General features: G+C 38.9%; 1 protein-coding gene across 6 annotated transcripts in view; it reads left to right on the top strand.

The window, feature by feature from the left end:
• Positions 1-17,975, top strand: part of FYCO1 (FYVE and coiled-coil domain autophagy adaptor 1) — a 45,337-nt gene that overhangs the window by 9,893 nt on the left and 17,469 nt on the right. For all 6 annotated transcript variants that reach the window (XM_021531258.3, XM_021531260.3, XM_021531261.3 and 3 more), the window contains 12 exons: positions 967-1,073; positions 2,170-2,295; positions 5,596-5,702; positions 6,571-6,714; positions 7,461-7,554; positions 7,917-10,547; positions 11,354-11,446; positions 12,498-12,616; positions 13,510-13,677; positions 14,075-14,224; positions 15,645-15,850; positions 16,163-16,307. In XM_021531258.3, the coding sequence (XP_021386933.2) occupies positions 967-1,073; positions 2,170-2,295; positions 5,596-5,702; positions 6,571-6,714; positions 7,461-7,554; positions 7,917-10,547; positions 11,354-11,446; positions 12,498-12,616; positions 13,510-13,677; positions 14,075-14,224; positions 15,645-15,850; positions 16,163-16,307 (4,090 nt within the window). The remainder of the gene's footprint in view (positions 1-966; positions 1,074-2,169; positions 2,296-5,595; positions 5,703-6,570; positions 6,715-7,460; positions 7,555-7,916; positions 10,548-11,353; positions 11,447-12,497; positions 12,617-13,509; positions 13,678-14,074; positions 14,225-15,644; positions 15,851-16,162; positions 16,308-17,975) is intronic.

The following is a 17,975-nucleotide window of genomic DNA, read 5'->3' as shown; positions in this document are numbered from 1 at the left end:
TTGAAACAGTTCTGTTGTGGACAGAATTGGTATCAGATTCATAACAGTTTTTCTGCACTCTTTCTGTCCTAATCAACTGCCTATCCCAAGGTTCTGATATTTTTCCTTTTAATTTTTATTAAATAAAGGGTATATGCACCAAACCTGAAAATCTACCTCTTCCTGCAACATAAAAAAGGAGATCTATGTGACTACTAACTAGAAGAAATTTTTATTTGCAAAGGGTTATTGAGTGGGACTGGGAGCTAAAGCTCTCTCAGTCACCTGAAATAAATATAAGACCAAGGGGAAAGCAAGCTCAAAACCAGTAATTTCTCATGCTGAGAAGTACATCCTTTTGGGGCTTGAGTGTTCAGGGAGGTAATAAAGTGTATTTTGACTTGAGATTTCCTTACTGACTATAGGTGTACATTTCAGGGAAGAGGAGGTGCCATTTGCTTATTTTTTATGCAAATTATTTTTTAATTTGTGTTCGTAACCAGTACCAGCTGAACCTTCCTGAATAAAGCATGGAGAAGATAAATGTGCTGACTGAACGACTGTTCTCGTGTTACTGATCCCCTTTAGCAGATTACATGCTTTGTCCTTTCTAATCAGAATTCTGTTTGTCCTGTGGAAATACCTTAATGTGCACATGAGACAGCAAAAAGTTATTTCTCTTCCCTCTGCTGAGGCAGCAATTAGCAGTTGTCTATTAGCAGGTTTTGCTAAGTGTCAGAAGTGCTAGGTGTGTTTTTAAGAAATAATCCATACAACAGATTGATACGGTTTGAACTCCTGTTTTCTTATAGGTTGTCTCAAATAGCAAGCTTATCATTTTTTCATACTGTCGTACAGACATTTCAGCTAAAAGAAAATGTGTCTACATGCAGAATGTCCATGAAGAAAGCATTTATGTAGTTGTTTATGGATTCGGTGCTTTATGTCCTTTGCATTAGTTAACTAATTTGGTGTCTTATTTTATAGATGCAGTGACTGAATTAAGTAAAGAATTTAAAGAAGGAGGTGAACCGATCACAGATGACAGTGTCAACTTGCAAAAATTTTCCTACAAGCTTGAGTACCTCTTACAGGTAAAATGTGATTTGTGTCATTTGTAATCTACCAGCAAAGCTCAGCCTTATTTTCTCTTGCTGACTCTTCTGTATGTGAAGTTTAACTCAAATAACTATGAATATCCAATTGAGTCTCTCTATTTTATTTTGGTATGTTTAATAAGAGGACTGAAATATCTGCTGCCTATTATACTTATTTCAAGTGAAAATAAATGTAATCAAAAGGCAGTGCTGGAAGTTTACTGAGGAGTGTAAGGCATTTCTGTATTGATCTGAAAGATCTGAGTTTGATTTGAAAGATATAACTTGCCAAATTTTCCTCAAAAAACTGTGGTAATGATATCTTGACATTTTAATGCAAAATAAATACTGGATGTGAATAATTTATAGACTTTTCAGCAATTTCTCTTTGGAAAGTTTTTTTTGTTGTTGTTGTATGGAAGGCTTGAGACAAAAGGCTTATTTTTAATCTGGAGTGCTGCTTTTTATCCACCCTTAAGGTTTAAGTAAAAGAAGACACTTCTGGGCAAACTGAAATTCTTGCATAGTATGGTGTCCACATATACCATAATCATGCCACTGATTGCAGCAAATGCTAATTTGCAACAAATGCTAATCTAGCCTTAATCTAGGCAAGGGATTGCAGAGCAAAAGCTGGAAAATCCTTTAGGATTTGAGTGTTCCAAGGTGCAGTCCATACCCTTGCTGCACTGCTGCTCTGGACATGATTTAGCTAGATCAGGTTTTTCTGATACATACATGTGTGCTACTGCCACTCTTATTGGAGGTCTCTCCGCAGCTGGTTGTCGGTGCCTTGCTCTTGAACAGCTGCTGCATCTGCTGCCAGTCTTTGTCTCAGGAGTTTTGAATGGATGTCTGTATTTTAAAGAGATCCAGAACATTATTATCTCTTACTGTCAGTTAAGTAGCTTTTGTAACTGCTGGATTGCATCAGTACAGTGCAGTGTCTCTTTCCTTTGTGAATGCATTGGCTAAAGCTAAGGGGAGACATGAAAGCACATGCTGCTGGGAGAGGAACAGGACTCCAAGTAGGTATATGTAAGTATATTTCTATTGCAATTTTGCTCATTGTATTTTGTTTTCCTGGTTTTAGTTTGACCAGAAAGAAAAAAGCACATTGCTGGGGAACAGAAAAGATTACTGGGATTATTTCTGTGACTGTCTGGCAAAAATCAAAGGAGCTAACGATGGAATCCGCTTTGTCAAGTCTATTACAGAAGTAAGTATATCAGTTAAGCATCAGAACATGTGGTTAATGTTCTGCCATGTTTTTTCAGAGAGGGATAACAAACTAAAAAAAAAATACACTTCTTTTAACAGATAGCCAAAAAAGGGATTTTTTTTTTCTAATTTTTACGTGAAGTATAAAAATGCAAGATGGCTCTTTTTACTAGGGCACTATATTATGTAGGATTAGAAAGCCTGACTCCTGTTTCAAAGAGCACTTACACAAGTGAATGGACCTGTTTTTCTCTGGTTGTGCCCTGCATTTTCATAAATTTAAAGCCATTTTCTCTAAAAAGAAATGAAAAATTAAGTCAAGGGTAGAGCATGCCATCTTCAGCAAATCGTGGTAGGATTTGGCTCTAAGTGTAAGGTGAAAGCTTCACCATATTTGACTTTTCTCAAGACTTTTTTAACCGGTCCATAGAGTTGGGGAGGACTGACTAGGAGCAACAGTTTCATCTTCTGTCTGAACTCTGTTCCTCTGTGTGAAATAGCATGATGAAATGATTAGGGATGATTGTCATCATTCCCTTGGGTAAGCTGTCAAGAACAGCACGAAAAGCCTTGTTCCTATTAGATTTAGATTAGTAATAAAAGCTTAATCTTGTAAAAAACACATTATGTCTTCAGCTCAATGCGTGGGTGAAATAAAAGCTGTGAGAAACTTTCTGTGTTGATCCTGTCTGAGTCTTTAGAATTATTTGGAAAGATTTTTGTAGTGGATAGAAGAGACAGTGGTGTGGTGATTGCAGGTTTCTCTGAAAAGGAGGCTGTGCTGTAGTCTTCAGCAATCTGTTGCCTGTGACATCACCTGCATATTGCCACATGTAAAGACTGCTCTGCTTTTTCCTTCTTCAGTACCTCTGGCTGTTAAATTGTTAGGGTCAGAAATTATAGTTTGGAAGTAGAATATTTTCTACTTCACTTTATGTGCAGCCATAGAAATTAGCTTGTGGAAGGCTTCTTTAATCTTTATTAACTTGTGGCTTAGAAATACAAACTCCTAAAAAAAGAATCAGCGATCTCTTTCAGGTAAGTGGCAGACTTGGGCCCATAAATTAAACTACACATGGCATAAATGTATGTTTGTTATTCCCCTTCATTATAGGTAGAAATCAGCAGCAAATTTTTGAACCTGTCTGGATAGAACATAAAGGTTTCCAAATTTCCTCTTTTTTGCCTACTGAGCAATATTAGTTGACTTTCAAACCTGGAAGTGAACAAAAAGGAAAAAGTAATACCAGTTAACTTAAAGAACAGTCAAACATTCAACAGCATAAATGCCTGTTCTGCTCTGCTTGCAGTGCTTCTAATATTAGGGTGCATGATATGCTAGAGAGGTGGAGCAAGGAAGCAAATAATAACCTGGAAACTGTTATCTGTTAGTTAACCAGAGGGCCTTATTCTTGAGAGCAGTAGGTGAGCAGTGGGTTCTGGTCATTCCCCTTCCCCTTTCCAAAGGTGATTACACTGAATACACATCTTTCCAAATCTTTACAGCCATACACTGCACCTTAGGTACAATGTTTGCTGTCAACATGGAAATATTGTCAATTCCAGACACTCTGCCTCCCTGATTTCTAGCAGGGCTCCAGCAGGAGGTGGCATGGTTTTGTTTCTTAGTCAGATAGTCTTTAGCTACTTGTAGCTCCATATTTGTAAATATTTTCCTCTGATTCTTACAATGTACGATTTTTCTGGTCTCTCCATATTGCTTACAGAAAGTATCACAATTTAAATTGATAAACCAGAGGGAGTAAGGATAGGATTCATTCTGTGACTTCCATGGTTTGGGTGGGGGTTTTTTTGTTGTTTTGTTTTGTGGTTTGTTTTTTTTGTTTGTTTGTTTGTTTTTGTTTTGTTTTGTTTTGTTTTCAGTTCTTAAGATACTACCTAAATATGCCTTGTTAGGAAAAAACACTTATAAGCTTCTGTACATAGAATAGGGACAGCATCTCCCTGAAGAATGTTCAGATATCTTCAGGGTGCATGAGGGTGAAAAGCAGGTGGTAAATTAAATTTGCTGTTTCTGGCATACTTAGTGCTGAGGGACTGTGGCATTTTGCACATTGTATCCTGTAGAATTCAAACCAAAAGTTGGTAAAAAGTGTTGCTATCTTTGCTTCACATTTCATTCAGGACCATTTATAAGGAACACTTTTGTATGTAGTGGGTTACTGAACTAAATGAAGAGCCTGTGTTACTTAAGAGCAGAAGCCCAGTAACAGCAAAAGCAGGGAAGCTGAGGGTATTACTCTCACTTCAGCACAGTGGAATACAGATTGGTGGGAAAGAAAGCTTGTATGGCCTTTGAACCTTCTTTCACACTAACCTTTCAAGCAAAATTTACATTAACCTACTAACTTGTACCTCAGCCTCTCTATTATTTGTCTTGGATTCTATTTTAAATCATACATGTGTTTGCTTTGTTAGTTAGATGAGCAGTTAGGTGAGAAATTCTTTCATCACACTCCTTTTCCATTTCTAAATTGATTACTGACTTTGATGGAAAGAAGAAACAGAACTATTCCGTTTTTCACTATTTGGCAGGACAGAAAATGGTTCAGATGTAAAAATAAAGTATCAATTTTTTAAGTCAATAGCTATAAAAAAAAAATCAGTACTGAGCTTTGTGATCCCCCTTATGTTGATTTAACAGCTGTCTTCATAAAAAGATCCATTAATTTTGGTCATGCAGCTGTTCTTGGTCTGAAAAAATAATTAAATTTTAATCAAATTAATGGCTAAGTATTAAGAAAAGCTTTCTGCGTTGTGTGGGGTTACTGTGTCCATGGGGATGTATATTTGTATATGTATACATCTTTGTTCTATGACTAAATCTTTCCTAAAGCTCTTCCAGCTGTGGCCATACACATCTTCAATAACTTAAGCTGTCACTTCTGTCTTTGCTGGGCACACTGAGATTTACCTTATATTTTGAATTGTTCTTAATCTGTAATTGTTCATAGTCTGTACTCAGGTACTCAATATATTAGATGACTCATTGGTCCTGTGATGCCTTTTATATTATTATAAAGTGGACAACAGCCAGCTGTAGAAACAAATTCATCATTCTGAAAAGATTCCAGCCAATGACAGACTTAGGAAAATAATAGCAGAAGTAGAAAAGGTGTTTCTTAGTAGCAGTTCTCACTGGCTTCCTTTACAACTTTTTTATTTATAGTGGCTTATTGTGAGTATTTTTGTGTTGCTTTGTAGGCTGTTCTGGCCATATCTTTACATGATCACAAATGATATTTAACTTTCTTTTCTTGTGGTTTCTCCCTTCCAGCTACGAACCTCTCTTGGAAAAGGAAGAGCATTTCTTCGTTATTCCCTGGTTCACCAAAGGCTAGCAGACACCTTGCAGCAATGTTTTATGAACACTAAAGTGACCAGGTGAGTAGCAAAGTGCTTTTTTAGCTAATGGGTGTCTGCTCAGTGTGGTCAAGCAACATCACCTCATAGTTATTGAAATAAATTGAAACACTTCCAATTGTTTGGCTTAGAGAGCTGGTAATAGGATATGAAGGATCATAGACCTTTTGGCCTGGGTCACTGGTTCATGCCTATCTTGGGCTTGTAAAGATTGAAAGTTATTACAGCTTAATACATGTGGAGTGGGTTATGCTGATGCTTCTGTACATCAGTTTCAGAGAAGATACATTTGTAAGTATTAAAGATCCTGGGTTTAATGGGCTATTCATCATGAGAGAAGATTAATTTGGATATGTTGCACAAGGCCCCAGAAAGCATTTGCATATATCTGTGGATAGTCACACAAAGAAATAACTTGCTCTTAAAATTCCAAAGATAGTTTGTATTTGGTTGGAGAGATGCTGCTAGGGCTTTAAGAAAAAGCCAGCTATTTTCATGATGTATTTAACTCTAGGTGCTTCTTTCTGTTCCTCATTTTTGATGTATTAAATGTGTGCTTTAGTTACTTACTGTGTGATTATCCAGTGTATTGCAAATATTTTGTGTTGTCAGTGATTTGCCCAATCAGTAGAAGAAAAAATATTTTGTGCAGGGATTCCTTTAAAGATATTTATGTGGAATTAATTAAATTTGTTTAATTTCATTGACATTGAAGGGATGGAATATTGTTTGGTGGGTCTGGTTATTTTCATTTGTGTTTAGAATACTGTATCATATTTTTTTTGAGACGGAGTAAATAATGATGTAGGAGGTTTTTGTAAAAGAAACTGCTGTTTCCCTTTCACCTGTGAATGAGTATTACTTCTCTTTTGGTTTTTTTGTTTTCAAGTGACTGGTACTATGCAAGAAGTCCATTTCTGAATTCCAAAATGAGTTCTGACATTGTGGGTCAACTCTATGAGCTCACTGATGTTCAGTTTGACTTGGCATCAAGAGGCTATGATTTAGATGCTGCTTGGCCAACATTTGCCAGGTAAGATGTAGCCACATTGTGAGTTTGTATTAACAAGGACATAAAACACCTGCTTGCTAAAGATTCTGTAAAAGCTTCTGCTTTTGAGGGTAGGAGTACTTGTGTTGGAGTAGGTATATGCTTTTTCCATGTAATTAATCCATGACCAAATTGCCCTGTTTTGTCTTCAGTATACTGAGCACCAGGGATGAGAGATGATGTTCTGTAATATGGCACTTCCAGTTGCTGCAATTTTGTCCCAAATCCCAAGCTATTCTCATCTATACATACACAAGAATAAAACTTCTTAGCTTCCTCTGTTTCAAGAGCTGAGACATGTAGTGACTACGCAGCCACTGTGCTTCACTTGCAGCCATGGTGATCCCGCCTACAAGTGGGGGATAACAAAAACTACCAGGTCTGGTCCAGACCCGGTTGTAGCAATGGGGGTTTCTTAGAGCCACTTGCTGCCACCCTTTGGTTGAGCGGCCACCATACAGCGACACAATTCCTTAGAGCAAGAGTGCGTTGGTTCTTGTGGATGAGGGAAGGGACAGCTACCAGCCCCATCACCCTTTATAGATGCCTTGGCTATCTCTATCTTATTTTTCATCAACTTCAGTGGTTATTGGCCAAGACAGCAGGGGCAGTTATGTTCTTTTTTATGTGGTAGTTACCACTAGATAAATCTTACATATACAAGTAGAACGACACATATATATGTGCTTAGACTTACCTTAGATATTGTTTTTCTGTGTGATCAACAGGAGGACTCTGTCCTCACTTGGATCTTCAGCATATTTATGGAAGCCCCCAAGTCGCAGTTCCAGTATGAGCAGTTTAGTGAGCAATTATTTGCAGGTAAGCAGATTGTAAATAAATGGAGAACTTTTATGATGGTTATGTGTCTCATAATCTAAACTGCAAAAAGCATTTTTAATTAAAAGTAAAGGGAATCGTATGTCAGCTACTTCAACTTAACATGCAAATCTTGTAAAATAAAAAAATATGTTCATAAGACTACCTACAGATAGGTATGTTTTCATTTATCTTTTGGGAAAACAAGCCCCATTTCCTACAATGTGATATCTTGTGGTGCTATGAAGGCAACACACCATGTCACTGTACGCTAGGAACCTGAACTTGCTCTCATTTGAGCACACCATTTAAATGAATGTTTAATGCGGCTTAAACTTTCTGATTTTCCCCTTCTGTTTGTTTAGGCACAAGAGTTTCCTTCCAGCCCTGATGTAAATAACTCACTAAATGTTGAACACCTTGAGGGCTATGAAGAGATGCGTTTAGAACTTGACCAGGCTGAGCTGAGGCAGAGGGAACTTCAAGATCGTATTCACCAGCTAGAAATTGAAAACCAGGAGCTCCAGGCAGCTGTCAGCCTTCAAAAGGAACAAGTGCAGGTAGAAAAGGAGAAGAGCATTAACTACAGTGAGGAGAACTCCCGGCTGACAAAGATGATCACAGAGTTACAGAAGCAGTGTGAGGTGTCACACTCCACACAGAGCACTGTGCATGACCTGCAGAAGTGCCTACAGTCACTGAAACTGAGTTCAGCAGAGCAGCAGAAGGAACACTTAACAAAGGTGGAACAGCTGTTGACCAGCAAGGAAGATTGTGCCTCAAAATTGCAGGTTTCGAATCAGGAGCTGGAGACCTCTAGGGCTTTGATTGCTGTGAAGGATCTTTGCATTGATGAGCTTAAAGCCAAGCTGAGTTCCACAGAACAGAAGAACCTCAACCTCCTTGCAAAAGTTGATGCTGCCTTGGATGAAAAGGGACAGCAAGCCACAGCCCAGTATGACTCTGCCCTACAAATACAGGCACTGTTAGAGAAGCTTCAGGAGATGGAAAAGGAAAAGGCAGATATGCAAAGACTCAATGCTGAACATGCATCTCAGCTGAAAGCAGCAAGGGAGGAGCTGCTGCTGAAAGAACAAGTACAGAAGGAACTGGAATTCAGATACAGTAGCCTTACTGCTAACTCCAAAGAAGAGAGTGAAAAGCTGACTGGGAGCCTGGAGACAATGGCAAAGGAAAAGGATGCACTTCAGAAGGCACTGACTCTGAAAGGAAAGGAGATGGCTGAGCTCCAGACCCAGGTAATGGGGTCACTGGCTCAGATGGGTTCACTGGAAAAAAATCTTGAGGAAACCAGGAAGGAAAAAGAGAAACTTGAGGAGGAGTATGCTAGGAGAGAAGAAGCACTGAAGCAGGAAGCCCAGTCGCAAGCAGAGCAACTTGAGCTACAGGAGGGTCGCTTAACAAAGGTGAGTCAGACTGTGTGTAGCCTTCAGGAGCAAAACCAGAAACTCATGTCTGAGAAGGAGCATCTCAGGCAGAAAGTCAAGGAGCTGGAGGAGAAGATGGAGCAGCAAAACTCTGCAGTGAGCGAATTGGATGAGGAGAGCAGGAAACTGAAAGCAGAGAATGAGAATTTGCAGCAGTCTAAGAAGAAGATGGAAGAGAAGCTGAAAAATCTGGAAGCTTCTAAAGCTTCCCTAGAAGCCGATGTAGCCAGGTTGAGAGCCTCTGAGAAACAACTTCAGAGTGAGATAGATGATGCCCTGGTGTCAGTTGATGAAAAAGAGAAGAAGCTCCGGGGTGAGAACAAACAGCTGGATGAAGACTTGCAGAATGCCAGGAGGCAAAGCCAAATTCTAGAGGAGAGGCTGGAGGCTCTGCACTCAGAATATGAAGAACTAAAGCAAAGAGAAGAGACTTCCAAGGAGTCTTACACCTCACTTGAAGCACAGCTGAAGAGTGCCAAACAGTGTAATTTACAAATGGAAAAAAGCTTGGACACCTTGAAGGAAAGCAAAGAGTGTCTCCAGTCACAGCTCACAGAGAAGCAAGTAGAACTGCAGGGCATGGAAAGCCAGTGTCAGCAGCTAAGAGCAGAAGCTGAAAGACACAGGAAGAAAGCAGAGACTCTTGAGCTAGAAAAGCTCAGTGTTGAAAAGACATGCCTTCATCAGACAAAACTTATAGAATCTCTCACATCAGAAAAGGAATCAGTGGAAAAGCAGCAACTACAGCAGGCAGCGTCCCTGGAGAAGGAGGCAAAAGAGCTGTCCTTCAGACTGACCATGAGTGAAGAGCAGCTGGAGGTCAACCGAGGTGAAGTGTCCAGGCTGCAGGCAGAAGTCCTCGATCTGAGAGTCAAGCTTCAGCAGGCCACTGATGAGAGAGAGAGGATGAGAGGTCAGCTGGCAGTCACTGAGACTGTCTTGAGTGAGCAGAAGACACTTGTCCAGCAGCTGAAAGAGCAGTGTGAGTCTCTCAACAGAAATCATGTGCAAGAACTTGTGCAATGTAAAGAAAGGGAAGAAAAGCTCAAAAAAGAGCAGGAGAGAGCAGCCCATCAAAAAGCTGAGCTGGAAAATAGTTTGATTAACCTAAAGGAAGAGCTGTCTAAGGTTAAGCGGTATTTGGAAAATGCTAGAGTGGAAAATGAAGAAAATAAAGATCTCCTCCACAGGACCAACACTGATATGGCTGAACTTGGTATTCAGATTTGTGCCTTAACCTCTGAAAAGGTGGATGCAGAAGAGCAGTTGGCCCAAGCCACAGAAAGATTCAAAGAGCTGGAAGAACAGGCAACAGAGCAACAGGAGAAGCTGGAGCTTGACATCTCTAATCTCAGAGAGGAGAACAAGAGCCTGCAAGAGAAATTAGAGGAGGCTCAAATGTGTGCTGCAGCTGTCCCAAGTCTGCAATTGCAGCTGGAGACAATAAAGAAGCAGGCACAGAGTTTCCAAGAGACCAGCCAAGAAGAGCTGTCTGCAATAAAATTTCAAATGAGCACAGAGATTCTAAATTATCAGACAAAATTCAAGGTAAATTAATGTAATTATTATAGCTGAGGGAGCTGCTTTGCCATCTGCTACAGCAATTACTGCATGAAATGCTAAGGTTTGTGTGGGTCAGGCTCTGAGACTAACATGCAACCAGCCTTAGCCTGGGAATCTGAAAATATCTCTGTGCTCATGATCTAGGCTTATCTGAGGTAAAAGGGTGATGTAAAAGGGTGATGATTTCTTACACTGGCACTGAAGATGGCATCTGATGTCCCTCTGGTCACAGCTGTGGTTGTTTCCTTTTTTTGTAGGAACATTTCAAGACCTGTTCCTCACACCTATAACACCGCTTCTCCTAAGAACTGATGGAAGGAAACTTAGACTGAGACCAGTTGCTTTTGCATTTAATTCTCTCATGTATTTTTGTTTTCAGCTACTCAAGGTAGCAGCTGGAAAGATCAAAGTGTTGCTTTCAAAAAAGCATGAGTCAGCCCTGTGTATACGAAACAGAACACCTAAAGGCTGAAGACTTCATTGTGTTTGCTTTGCCATTCTGAAGTGTCTAAGATTGGTGGTTGCTCAGAGGTTTATGCTACTGCATGGGTTTGACCTTGACTGTGCAAAGCAACAGTAAAACACAGTCAATGTGCCACCATAAAGTGAGTTTCCTTGATTCTGAGAGTTGGGTGTCTTTTTAGCTGTCTTTCATGAGCCAGTGGCACTGCATTTATTCCATGCATGGCAATAAGAGCACTCATAATTCATAGCTGGGAATTTTGTAGGTGAAGGGGTGGCCTTCACCTTCACTGGAAGATTATTAACTACTGGCTCAATCTCTCTGCCAGGCTGTCAGTGAGGAGTGTGGGAAAGTAAGAGAGCAACTTGAGGAGCAGAAGCGACAACAGCATGCAGCGGAGGAAGAGATTTCAGAGTTACAAGTAGGTGCTTGATCTGAATTAAAACCAGAGGTGTTTGTGTCAGCAAGCATTAGTGTTACAACTGGGAAGGCAAGCAGCATTTCTGATGACTGGCTGTGAGTGTGAGAATGCCCTTGTATAAATACAGGTGCTGCAGACAAAATACTGGGCAGCTGATAGCCACTGAAGCAGAGATTATGAAAAGCATGATGTTACTTAGGATTTGTCCTGCCTTGAAAGCTGGTCAGGTTCTATGTAAGACCTGGCTATGTGTTCTTTTCTCAAATGGGGGTGTGGGTTTAAGATGTACTTTTCTTAGACCCTGCATTCCCATACAGCCACATATGTAGATCCATCTATTTGTAGGCTGCAAAGGGCACTGAATTAGAGAATTAATGTGGCTAAGAAATAACCCAGCCAGAAAAAAAACCCAGAATTTTTGCAATAAGTTTTTCAAACAGTTGAGTTAGAAGGGTCATACAGAGTTGTAAGGAATTCAGAAAGAAGAAAGTTAAGATTACTGGATGTGGCCTTGCCTTCTAGGGGAAATACATACCTTTAGATACAATTAGCTATGTGCCCTGAGGACTCTAAGTTTGGCAGACTTCTCTGGAGAGTCTAGCTGTGAAAGAAGTTGGGTTGTTTTTGATTGCCCTTCATATTTCATATAGGCTTTAATAAACAACATTTTCCTACTATTTAATTTTTCTCTTTTTAAGCTTTTAGATGGCGAAAAAGCTTTCAGGGTGTATTCTTTTTGCCATTATTTTTGAGAGATTTTTCTTGATGAAGAGGCAAACCCTCAACTGATATGGACTAACAAGAATTACAGGCTTAACACTGCCTTACTTTAGCATTTATCCCTTATTCAGTGTGACAGAAGTAATCAGTCACTAGTACACAACTAATTACTGCCTGCTTATACAATAATATCTTAATTGGTCATTTGGCTGTAACTGATTCTTTTAAAACTGATTCTTTTAAAACATTTGTTAGCTGTCTTGATAATTGTCCTGTGCATTGTAAAGTCTTGTTTTTATATGTAAGGAAATACAGTAATTCATTTTATTAGGCTGCAAACACGAGTTTGTGCAGAAAGCTGGATGAAACAAGAGAGCAGCTGTCAGAATCAGAATCTGCTCGGCTGCAGAAGGAAGAGGAAGTGACTTCTCTTAGAGAACTCTTGGAAAGGTGAGAGATTGGATTCTTTACAGAAGTTGTTAATTTGTAGGCCAAGCAAGGGGACAATAATCAAAACATATTGAAAATCACCACAGTTTATGTCACAGGGTTTATATAGAACAAATATATAGAACAAATATATAGAAGTGCATGAGCACTGGCAGGGAATATCAAATTGATACTTCAGATGAGAAATATGGAAATTATCCAGTACATGTGAATGCACTGTTTAGTTTTTACTGTATTGTTCATTTAGCTGATATAAATTCATGCAAGACATTTTTATAGCCTCTAATTAATCACAACATTAAAACAATATTGGGGGTTTGTTGTAAGGAATGGAAAACTGGTACTTTTGGACAGTTTGTTTTTTCTCTCCTCTTCACGAAGTTTCAGGGAATCACTAAGAATTATCTGGGACCGTATCCTGCATGTCTTTGTCAGGTTTCTTATCAGCTTTAATCATCTAACTCAGGATGTGTTTTCAAGGTCTGTAACATGGACCTGTGTGGCATGGATAATCTGGCTGTCAGAAATTTACAGCCCCTTCATGGGGTGTGGGCTCACACAGAGTCCAATAAGTTAACCAAAGCCTATGTATTTTTATATATTTGTGCTGACATCATATGTGTTATTCCTAGTTGGTAGCAATCATAAGCTTTACTGTAAGCAGGACATCCAAGAAATTGCTGGTTGCTGGCTGTGTTCACTAGATAATGGATCTGTGTGCATTTTCAGTGATGCAGAAAACTGGGGAGATCTCTGTCTAGCTCTAAAAAACATGCACACTGAGAAAAATTTCACTGAAAGTACCTGTTTATCAGGGTGGATGAGCCCTTCTTCCACAGGAAAGACTTGAATTTACATGAGCTAAAAATTATTCATAACTGCTTTTGTATCAGGATCCAAAAAGAAGCTGATGAAGCAAAAGAGAAGATCCTGGATTACACTGAGAAGCTCAGCAAGGTGGCAGCAGACAAAGATAGCAGTGATCAGAAGTTATTTGCTGAGCTGGATGATCTGACAAGAACAAAGCAGTTCCTTGAAGAACGTTTGATAGAACTTATCAGGTTGGCATCAAAATAAACAGCAAGCAGAAATTAAAATCCTTGCTTAGGATGTTCAGGGATACTTCTTAGTAAAGGCCAAATTCATTAGCAGTTGAAATTTTGCATTTCCATAATATAGTCAAAAATGTAACACTCAATAATATCTCCTTAATTTGCTGTCTGTTTTGAAAAAAATATGTAGTTCTCTGCATGGCATGTGTTCTTCTCCCTGTCTTTGCAGAAGCTTCAGTAGGTTATTTGATCTATCTTTATGTCTGACAGCTCCTTAGAATTTTAGGAGCAAAGGAATTTTTGCTGTGAAGCTTTCACCAGCATTCCAGTTGAGGTTAGTTAACAATAAACCAATACTGGGACAACTTCTATGTATTTTTCCTTTCTTTTAACTATGTCATTGCAGAGACAAGGATGCTTTGTGGCAAAAGTCTGATGCTCTGGAGTTCCAGCAGAAGCTTAGTGCAGAGCAGAGGTGGCAGGGGGACACAGAAGTTAATCACTGTCTGGACTGCCAGAGAGAGTTCTCATGGATGGTGCGCCGACACCACTGCAGGTCAGTTGTTGAACTGTATTGTGCTGTTCAAAAGTAAAACTCGGTACGGTTGTCTAAGTGGAGGAAATATTTCTTAATGTTCACAGTTCAGTGATCAAAATTGTTGATACATGACATTGTAGAGGTTGAAAGAACACATGAGCTTACAAGAGGATAAAACATTATTGGAAAGATCCCTTGACATGTATTAAGACAAAAATCTGAATGTAACTCTGACTTGGGGAGTCTCTTAGTTTCTCATTTCTGTAAACAAATATGATCACACCCTGTATAGTGTGTTTCTTTGAAGGACTGTGCACTGCTCTGTTCTTGATCTACACAATATTCACTAGGATGGCTTTGCTACTGTGGTAGAAGTATTCCAGAGCAAGTTTCAACATGCTGTGCAATTCTAAATTTGTTTACTTACACTAGATATGTTCAGACATAATTAAGTATTGCAGATTAATTTTTTTTTAAGTGGATATTAAATTATTTCCCCTACTGTTAGTGTTAACTATCCAGTCTAGATTTATTAGAAAGTATTTAAATGGGTATATTTCAGGGTCCTAGTGATATGTTTGGTTTGGCTCTTTACTGTTCCTTATCCTCATGACCTGATTTGTCATGTAAGGAAAGGAGGAAGCACTGGAACTGTTTCCATTTCACATGAAGGTAAACAACATTCTGTAGGGATTAATGAATGGTGAAGTTATTTTGGATAACAACTTCCAAATTACTCATTTCTACTAAGGTCTCTGAAAGCTGCTTGTGTCTTCAACTAGTAATGATTTAAATGATGAAGAACCATTAAAATTTCCTGAGTAGTAATCATCCTTGATGGATGCTTTAATTCATTAAAATTTTAAAATGCTCATTAAAAAGTAGTTGACAAGTTTGATACTGTGAGGCTTCAAAGGGGAGAGGGCGGGATGAAAAAATGTACACATATGTATCCAATACTGGATTCTTTTCCTTTCTGAAGGGAAGAGGGGTCGTTATGAAACAGAGACATACAGATGTGTTTTTAAAGTCCTTATAATCAAATCAAGTTTTGTTCTACCTGTCTATGAGATTTGGCCTGTGTAGCATTAAGTTAAGTTTCTTCTTATATACTTAATATAAATATTATTTATTTGCACTTTCTGTTTGTGGATATTTGATTCTTTCACTTTTTTTTAAATTATTTTTAATTTTTTCTATTTTACCTGTTTATTAAGGTAGCAAAGTGTGAATGTGAATTTCTGTCCTGTGCTTGTCAAGAAGACTTGCTTCACTTCAGAAAGGAGTGTGGTCTGTTACAAGTTCTGCCAATGGGTGTAGCTTTCATGCTTTTGCAGAAAACAAGACCATTATGAGAGAGCCCCAACCTCTGTCACAGAGATATGTTCCGGCTGTGTGTGGTACTTTTCTAACGCCTCTGGTTTTGAATCATTTCTAGAATGTGTGGCCGCATTTTCTGCTACTACTGCTGCAACAACTACATGGTGACAAAGCTTGGTGGAAAAAAGGAGCGTTGCTGCAGAGCTTGCTTTAATAAGCCTAGAGTCATTGTGGACAGTACAGATGACTCTGGATCCAGTGCCAACCAGGAAGGATCACCAGCTTCATTGGAATCACCTGTGTCACCATCTGAGAGAGCTTTTGGTTAGTTTATTGTTTGCATGCTGTGGAGAAATAAGTACGGCTCATCTCCTGATCCAATGACTTGCAGGAGGTCATGGAGAACTTTCAGGGTGGGACTGACCCTGTCTTTGATTGATATTGAGAGAAACATTAATGTATATTAAATGAGTGTCAGTCAGACCAATATTTTCCATTAGTTCTAATAGTTATCTAATGCTTCTGTTAATGAAGAGGAATGGCCCAGGCTCACTCCTTAAGGGCTTTGCTTGTTTGTTTTCCAGACAACCAGCTAATAGTGTTCATGTTTCTTCTCATGTTTTTTTTTTGGCACAGTTGCAAGTGAAGACTCTAAACCACCAGATGATGCAGCTTTTGATATAATCACTGATGAGGAGCTGTGCCAAGTACAGGAATCAGACTTTCTGCACAATGAAAGTCAGATGGAGAGAGACTCTCTGGATCAAAGTGTGACAGATCTGTGAGTAAACACTACTTCTCAAAGAGGGGACTCTTTGGGATTGGCTTTAGAATGTTCTTCTTTTCCCCCATTCACTGACAGTAGTTTACATCTTCGGTGTAAAGTGAAGACCTCTGTTCCCAGGCCACAGGTTCAGTAGAACAACACAAGATAATTTTAGTCTATTTGCACAGTCAGTATTCAATCTAGTAAATCTAAAGCACTCTATGCTCTCTCTCCACCTGCTTCACCATAACACAGGGGAGTAGTCCCAGCTTTGTGCTGTCATCACGCCAGCTGTCACTATTAAAGTCAGCATTCAGACTCTCTGTGTTTCTAGACATCCTTACTACCTTAGAGATGACAGCTTACAGAAGAAAATAACAATTATGTAGCTACATTTGGCACAAGTTTGTTTTCTTTCTGAAGAAAATGGGAGTGAGTACAGATTTCAATAATTTTTTAAATATCTATTTCTACCTAAATTACCAATGAAAAGGATTTAAGGGCATCTGAATATTCAAATATTTGGTTTGCAAATGACATTGTAGTATTATAGTTTAATTTGTATTTATTTTAGGCAAAAATACTGTTTTATTATTGTTCAGATATTTTCAAACATTTTACAAAAATTTCATTCTTTAAAATATATTGTCTTTTGAGAAGAAAAAAACAAAAAGAGAAATTTCACCTAAATTATATACTTGCTTTGCTTCCAAGCAGATAAATAGACAGGATAAATCTAAATGCTGAACTGAAAATAGTCACAGAGTAAATAGTCTGCTGCTGAGAAAGCAGACCTAGACTCTTACACCCAACAGACACACTTCCGGTATAAACCACAATGACTTGCAGTTTGGGTTGAAGACAGACAGTACAGACTTGTTTATTTGGTGAAAAGACTTTTCAAAATTCTACATATTTGTTTCTTGGTAAATACCTTAAATGTATTCTGCCTACTTTGTATACAGTTGACACTGACAGTGTATTTCTGCTTATCGTGTGCTGACCAGACATGAATGATCTCAGCTTCACGGTGCCCTTGTGAATTTAGTGTTGCCTTTGTTTTGCAAAAGGACAGTTCGTGGTGGGGAATTTTTGTTTGTTTATTTACTTTTATGAAGAAAAATGAAGCGTACCACTTCTTTTAATTCAAGCCATTTGCAGCAGGTATATTACAGGTGAGTTAGCTCTGGAGAAAACAATCATGAGGAGAGAAATAAGTGTGAGTCACCATTTGTTTGCATTTGAGATAGGTCTGATTTCATCTTGTCTGACAAAATATTCAGGTAGGAAGAAGGATTGCCACTAACAAGGGAATACTATTCTTGAGGAGCACCCATGGAACAACTTACTTGCACCATGTAAACTTTTAAAGGTTGTCCAGCTTCCCTTGTTGTGAGATTATAAGCAGGAGAACCAGGAAATAGTGCTTTATCCCTGTTGCTTTTTGTTAGCAGTTTCATGAGCAGGTGAGAGAATCCTGTGGCTGTACTTTGAACCTGAGACATTCTTTGCAGAGAGCACAAATGACACCTGCCCTTTCCCATGACACCTGTAATGTTTGGAAGGCTCAGGCTCACTAGCCTGAGCACTGGAGGGTAGAATGGCCTTCTTGCATTGCAGATGACTTATTGATTGTGGGTTTGTGTTATGGGAGAGATCTAGAAATTGATTCATGAGTCAGAT

Source organism: Lonchura striata, chromosome 1 (genome assembly GCF_046129695.1).
Source record: "Lonchura striata isolate bLonStr1 chromosome 1, bLonStr1.mat, whole genome shotgun sequence".
Taxonomy (NCBI): domain Eukaryota; kingdom Metazoa; phylum Chordata; class Aves; order Passeriformes; family Estrildidae; genus Lonchura; species Lonchura striata.
Note: the sequence above shows the minus strand (reverse complement) of the source record. Positions and strands in the feature narration are given on the sequence as shown.